This window comes from Paralichthys olivaceus, chromosome 14, assembly GCF_024713975.1.
Source record: "Paralichthys olivaceus isolate ysfri-2021 chromosome 14, ASM2471397v2, whole genome shotgun sequence".
NCBI lineage: Eukaryota > Metazoa > Chordata > Actinopteri > Pleuronectiformes > Paralichthyidae > Paralichthys > Paralichthys olivaceus.
The window spans coordinates 19545356-19552500 of record NC_091106.1 but is presented as its reverse complement, the minus strand read 5'-3'; the positions used below and the strand labels follow the sequence as shown (position 1 = coordinate 19552500).

At 45.2% G+C, this 7145-nt stretch overlaps 1 protein-coding gene across 15 annotated transcripts in view; it reads right to left on the bottom strand.

Moving 5' to 3' along the window:
• The window catches only part of ccdc88ab (coiled-coil domain containing 88Ab), a 56085-nt gene that overhangs the window by 11915 nt on the left and 37025 nt on the right, over window positions 1-7145 (bottom strand). For all 15 annotated transcript variants that reach the window (XR_011246143.1, XR_011246144.1, XM_069539305.1 and 12 more), the window contains exons 14-26: window positions 6911-7048; window positions 5778-5961; window positions 5530-5660; window positions 5088-5381; window positions 4739-4921; window positions 4086-4364; window positions 3733-3857; window positions 3242-3380; window positions 2367-2543; window positions 2119-2280; window positions 1041-1318; window positions 692-835; window positions 44-230 (exon numbers count right to left, since the gene is read on the bottom strand). Coding sequence is in view for 13 of the 15 variants with exons in the window: in XM_069539305.1 (XP_069395406.1) it covers window positions 44-230; window positions 692-835; window positions 1041-1318; window positions 2119-2280; window positions 2367-2543; window positions 3242-3380; window positions 3733-3857; window positions 4086-4364; window positions 4739-4921; window positions 5088-5381; window positions 5530-5660; window positions 5778-5961; window positions 6911-7048 (2421 nt within the window). In the remaining 2 variants the exon portion in view is untranslated. The remainder of the gene's footprint in view (window positions 1-43; window positions 231-691; window positions 836-1040; window positions 1319-2118; window positions 2281-2366; window positions 2544-3241; window positions 3381-3732; window positions 3858-4085; window positions 4365-4738; window positions 4922-5087; window positions 5382-5529; window positions 5661-5777; window positions 5962-6910; window positions 7049-7145) is intronic.

The following is a 7145-nucleotide window of genomic DNA, read 5'->3' as shown; positions in this document are numbered from 1 at the left end:
AAAGAGACGAGACGAGATGAGAAGAGAAGAAGTCTCCCCTCACTTCACACTGGTTGGTGAGCTTGGTGGAGGTGATGTCCAGCTGCTGGTACTGCTCCTTCAGTTTAGAGAACTCGGCCTCCAGCTTGGTCTGGTCCAGCTTGGCGCTGTTCAAATGGCTCTTTATGTTCTTATGGTCCTGCTGCAGGTTGTCATTGTCCTTCACCAGCTGACGATAGGTGCTGTTTAGTCTGAGGAGAGAGGAGGGGTACTATTCAACATATATATACAAACATATATGTTTACACAAAGCTGTGTGAAAAAGTGGCTTCACAATAAGAACTAAGACTAATAGTTCTATTTTAAATATTTTACCTGATGGCTGTTTCATCCTGTCTGAGCTCAACCTGCTATTTATATTCAATTTAATTTCCCTATTATTGCTTTATCATTTATCTTTTTAATTGCTTTTATGGAAAGCACTTTGTGGGTGAATTGTATAAATAACGTTTCATCTTATTCCTTTTATGATAATAATATAATAATCAATAATCATTATTAATGTTATTATTGGCTGCAATATTTCTGTGCATTTCCAATTTTAGTGCTCAAGCACTATACGATCGCTGAGATGCATTTTAATCAGTGTAAAAGGGGTCATTTGTTATTTATACATCTTTAAAATACAAATATTGACGCAGGTTAATCCGACCTATCGTGTTCCTCTTTGAGAAGTTTGCATTGATCAGCTGTGTCTCGGTGTGTTTGATTCTCCAGAGCCATCTTCTCCTGCTGCTCCTTCAGATTCTTCTCCAGTTCCTCCAGCTCCACCTTCCTCTGCAGCAGCTGCTTGTACCTGCGTTCATGAAAACACACACACACACACACACATTACAAACTGTTAAACAAAGAAATATAACACAAAGCAGATTTTCATTATCATGCAGCTTCCTCTTGTTCCTCTAGTTCCTCGGCATGGTTGCTTTTATGATTGTTCAGTGTTTAAAATACAAAATAAGGTCAAAGTGGTTGTTTGAGCATGTGCCCGCCCCCCCTCTCACCGGTCCTCCAGGTCCCTGTGCTGCTGCTCCAGGCTCTTGTGGGAGGTCTTCAGGCCCCCATGCTTTCCAATCAGTGCCTCATACTCGACCGCCTGCCTCTCGTGCAGCGCCGCAAGCTTCTCGTGGTCGCGGAGGAGCAGCTCGTACGTGGCCCTCAGCTCCTCCTTCTCCTTCAGCGCTCCCTCACGCTCGCCCTCCACGCTGCTCTGCTGAGTCTGCAGCTGGGCATTCTGGGCCATGAGGGTGGCACTCTGCGAGCTCAGGGTGGAGTTCTCAACCTGATGGAGACAACGGATGAGAAGAATTAAGTTAGGAGGGAGGTTTGGAAGAAGAGGTGAAGTAAGCCATGAATACTGAGGGAAATGGGATGTGACAACAATGACTGGAGCACGAAGATGAAAGGAAGAGGAGACAAAAGAGAAAAGGAAAGAAATGGGTGATAACAATGTAATGAGGCTTATGAGAGTTGTGGAGAAGAGATGGAGGTGAAGAGATGGACAAGAGGGAAAGTGTAGAAGGAAACACTGAGCAGGGAGTTTCATATTTTTGTTGGGAGGACTGGGCTCCTCAAATCAAACTACAAAGAAAAAGAAGGTATTGCAAGTAGACTTTATTGCTGTTTCAGTCTATAGGGGGCGCTATTTCTCTATTTGGTTTCTTCTCTCTTGTTGCCGTCAAAACCATCCTCAAAAAACTAGCAGGAACACTGTTTCTTTTCATGTTTCCTTTGTGGTCACAGTGATTTCCTCGTCTCAAATCCCTCTTCTGTCATCAGAGAGTGTTAAAACTTTGACACACCCAGGTGGTGACACACTTTCTGTAACTACACACACACCAGTCTAACATATGCTCTTAGACGGAACAACCTGCGAAAACAGCTAGAAGCTTCTAATGGGTCAGTGTAAATCCTGTTGCCCATAAGAAGGGTTTGAATCTCTGCCAATTAGGGAGAACGAGTCTAAATCCCCTGCAGGGAGCTGAGCAGCCTGACAACTGTATGAACAGTGAATTACAGAGGATCTTGTGAGGTCATTATTTACTGGACACTGAGTGTTTGTGAGGGATGATGGGATGTTACCTGCAGCTTGGCGTTCTGTGTCTGTAGCGACGTGTTGTTCTCCTGCAAGGAGGCGGTCTGTCTGTGCAGCGCCACTATCTGAGCCTGCAGGTTGGAGCTTTGAGTCTCCAGCTGTTTGAGCTGACTCCTAAGAGCCACCTTCTCAGCCTGCAGCGTGGCATTCTGGGAAAATACATATACAGTATAAGATATCAAACTTGGGGAAGTACAAAGTGTGTAAACCATCTCCTGACATCATGCTGACTTACATTCCTCTCCACCTCGATGAGTCTGTCTTTGACTTTCAGAAGCTCCCTGGTGGCTTCGTGGCTTTCCTTCTCCCATTTGCTGAGAGACTGGGGTTCCTCTCCTCCTCTAGGGGGCGAGCTCTGCACCATCCTCTCCTCCTCCTCCCTCTGACGCAGCGCTTCGTAGTTTTTCTTCACCTGGAGGGAGACAAACAGGAAATAACACCTCAGTAATTAAAAATCAACACCTCCAACATCATGCAAATTCATGATGTCAAATACTAGGAAATAGACCGCTTCAGTACAGTGTGACCTAAATAAAGGTAAAATAACAGCAGAGAGGATCCATGACAGTTTCACAGTTGACATCCAGAGTACACGCCTCAACTTTCCCCTCAATAATTAAGCGTTTATGTCAACAAGTTCAAAACACAAAACATCTCTTGGAGGAAAGCAAACGTCCTCCACTCCACCTCTCCCAGACTCCTGCCACCTCATGAATAGATAAACTGACCGATAGAAGTGGAAGAGTGGAAGAATAAATAATGCATCGGCCTTGAGAAGCCCTCAGTGTTTTCACTCTTTCTAGTGTTTTGCTAGGGGGTTTAAGGGATGTGTCGGTATTGCGGCAAAAAAGGCTCTTGTCTTTTGTCGTCTTTCCAAGTCGACCTATTCTTCTGCATCTATTTGAATCCTTCTCAGTTTTGAGTCTGTCGCGTGTCAGAAATGTTTTCCTGCTGTTTTCTCACCTGGGCTCACTCACTCATATTTGACTGGGGACTGGCGGAGCAACTGACTCAGATATTTGCGTTCTCACATTAAGCCCCTCTGGAAAATGTCTGTAAAAAATGTCCGGAGTTCAGTGTATGTGTGAAAGAAGCGTATGTGTTACTTACCGTCTTGAGTTCCTGGCGAAGTTGCTGGTTGAGGTTAGACGACTCCTGCAGTCTGGCCTCCAGGGCGGCGATCTTCTCCTCTTTGATCTCCAACGATGACTTCAGTGTCGACTCCAGTTTGGTTTCCAGGAGCTTGAACCTGAGAATAAGGTAGGTAGGTTCAGTTGACTTGGTGTGTGTGTGTGTGATCACACATCTATAATCCTAAAAAAAGGGAGTGTATCATCATACAGCCAGCTGAATTCTTGGCCAGGTTCTAGCAGGTGTGGATGATATTGGCTCTGAAATCTCCCTCAGGGTGACTCTGAGTTCAACTCAAATCTAAAATAAGCCACAGACCTGATTTATGTGGCGTCCCACTTGCACTGATCACTTTTAATGATTCTGAGCCAAAGATAAGTTCCTATTTTGGGCTCCAGGCTGAAACAGTTTAAAGATCCGTCGCAAAAAAGTAAATAAAATGGCTTCTGTGAGCGTTTGAGAGTCGATACCTGTCGTCTGAGTTCTCATCATGCAGCAGCCTTTCCTTGTTCAGTCCAATCTTCTCCAACTCATGGGTCAGTTTCTCCAGATCATTATTCATCTGCTGAGTCCGCAGCTTCTCACTCACAAGCTCCTAAACAGAAACACACATAAGATATTTAAATGCATCTGGATACTGATAACAACAAAACCTATTAACAAAATAACCAATAATCAAATAATATATTAAGATTTAATGGTAGTCATTTTTATATATTATTATAATTTTCAGTGGCAAGGATTAGAACAGAATTAAACACATAAATAAAATTAAATAAAAGCACTCTAAGTTCTGTTCTGAACCTCTAAAAGCTCCACCTACCTCTCTGAGTGCCACGAGCGTCCTCTTTTCGATGGTGCCCTGTTTGACCAGCTCCCTGTTCTCTCGCTCCAGGTCCTTGACCCTCGTGCAGGAATCCCTGAAGAAGATCATCTCCTTGCCCATGGTGCGATTCTCTTTCTCCAGGCTGGAGATCCGCTGGTTGCTGTCGTCCAGCTTGGAGTCGCGGATCTCGGCCTGCTGCCTCAGCCGCTTGTTCTCCTTCTCCAGCAGCTTCTTGTCTTTCTCCAGCTGCGAGCTCTCCTGCTCCAGAGTCTTGTTCTGTGGAAAAAATGGGACATAATGGAGAACAGATGGATAAACCATCATTTGATCGGATTAGGCTTTAATCTAAATGCCTTGTAGATAAATGTTTGGATAAAAGTTAACACAGATTAACACAAAGGGCCAAAAATCTATATCGACAAATAATCTGGGATAATCCAAATCTAATGGGAAACATGCTGAAATTTTATCTGAATGAACTACAAGAGTGGCAGCGCCGCTCAAGTGCCAGATAACCTCATTTACACGCTTTATCAGTAAAACACCTACAACCTGGCCAGTGGATGTTGAACTCTGATGGCCTATTTACTGGTTGCCCTTTGTGACTACTGCCTGCTACATGCATGCCTGTGAAACGACCTTTCCCATACCTCCTGCTCCAGCTGCTCCAGGCGTTTGCTGGAGATCTTCAGCTCCTCCAGGTTGCGTTGGAGGGTTTGATTTTCAGTCTCCACCTCCTGCAGCTCCACCTCCAGTTGCTGGATCTTCTTGCTGCTGTTCTCTAACGCCTTCTGCAGCCGCTGGTTCTCCGTATCTAGGCCCTGGTAACTCACCTGGGAGAGTAATAGTCAGATACGGATATTAAAAGCATCTGTGAACTAGTTGTGCCGCTCCCTGATGCCTCTGTAACCAACCTTTAGGAACATTCGTTATTAAAATGATAAAAAATGTAGTATCGCTAAAAAACCTGTTGCATATCCGGCAGTCCTGGACTCTTACCTCTAATCTCTCCGTCTTCTTGGACGAGGCTTTGAGCAGTTCCAGGCTGCGCTTCAGCTGACTCCTCTCACTCTCCAGCTCCCTGTTCTCTGCTTCCACCTGAGCTGCCTTGGCCCCCAATGACCGGAGGCTCTCAGCTGAGCGCCGGATTTGCAGGTTCTCCTCCTCCAGCTGCGAGTTCTCCTTCTCCAGGGCCTCCAGCTGGAAGGCCATGTTCTTCAAAGCGTCCAGCTTCTTCTTCAGACGACGGCAATCTGCCTCCAGCTCTGTATTCTCCTTCTCCAGAGAGGACACCTACGTACACGACAAGTGATGGTGGTGGTTACATACTTTATCTTATGCTGCTCTCACAGATTAAAATCAGTAGTGCTGTAATGTTTAATATAATCATCATCATCACATTTCCAAACAGCAACCAGGCAGAAAACTAAGTGCACCAGACCTTTTCACAGGTGATTCCGAGACTGGCGACTTTCTTCTGCAGGATCTCGTTGTCCCTTTCCAACTTCTGCATCTGCATCTCCAGCTCCTCTGCTCTCTCACCTTTCTCCTTCATCACCTCAAGCTCCTTACCTGCGTAACAAAGGACGCACAAACAACCAAAATGTTGATCCTCTCGATTCAACACGAGCAAAAAAGCTATTCCATGTCTACAAAAGAAAGGTGCGAGAAATCCAAACTGTCACTCACGTAGTTGTTTTCTCTCAAACTCCATCTTATTGAGTTTGGCAGTTGTCTCGCAGATGGACTCGTGGAGAATGCGGTTCTCTTTCTCCACATCCTTGACCCGGGCCTCGGCGCCGACCTGGCAGCGCTGACGCAGAGATGACACCGTCTGGCTCAGGTGCTTGTTCTCCTGCTCCAGACCCTTCAGCTGGAGAACAGACAGAGTTCGATAAGGACCTATATACTATAGGCGCTATTACTTAGACCGGTCTCTTCCTCCACTTGTGGATCATTGGGGCAGATGAAAAATCTATCTGTTGGTGTTTTTATTTAAGAGGACAAGGTTGATTTAATGACTGGTTGTATGAGCTAATGAACTTTTCAGTACGTTCTCCATCATAAATCAATCATGCATTGCTGGCACAACTGTCAGGGGAAATTTAGGGTCCAGCATTTGGCCTAGTTTGGCATACGGAATGGGGGAGACAGGGATCGAACCGCCGACCTTGTTAGTGGGCGACCTGAATTTCCCTGTGTATTCTGTGAGTGCAGCATGTTGTGATTTATCCGCCTCTGTAGCTCATCAAGGTTGGATTTAACAAATGAGATGATTCAATTAATCCTAGGTGTCAGATTTGGGTGCAACAGCTAGAAGGTCCCAGTGGACGCACGCCAAACGGCTGCATCTGGGCCAGAGTCAGAAACCTGTGTAGCCAATAAAAAAATAAGTGCTATTCCACTTAATCGTTTTTTTGAGCCAAATGGAACAAAAACTGCTCTCAGGGAAACTCAGCATCGACTGGAGTAAATTTCACAGCCCAGTCATGTTATTTTCTCTGAGCTGCTGGCAACGAGAATCAATGGCGGTTTTGTGAAGAGAGCGGCCTGTATGACGCACACGCTCAAAGCTCTGTTTGTCTGTCTCAGACCATGCACCCGTCCAGTACACAGCTGCAGTAACTATGTTTTAAAGCACATGAACGCTTGATGTAATTACAGTCATTCTCGAAGACGTTGGTCTCTAAACCATATTAGATCTAATGAGAGAACTTCCTCTGCCATCTCAAAGATAACGGATCGAATCAGTTTTAGCAGAAAGGAAAAATTACATCAAAATACACACAAGAATGAGAATTTAAATTATTGAGTGTATGTACCTGTCTCTCGGAGTTCTCTCGGAGTGTTTCCAGGGTCTTCTCCAGCAAAGCCTTCTCTTTCATCAGGTCTGTGCTGAGCTCCTCTGCGCTGCGAAGAGACTCTCTGTCTGCTGTCAGCTCAGTCTGCAGCTGCTCCAACTGCACACAGACAAAGACACATTTCAAAATGTCACACTGTTCTGATTAAGTTTTAATGTGATGGACGATAACTTTCTGTCAACTTTATTGCAACATT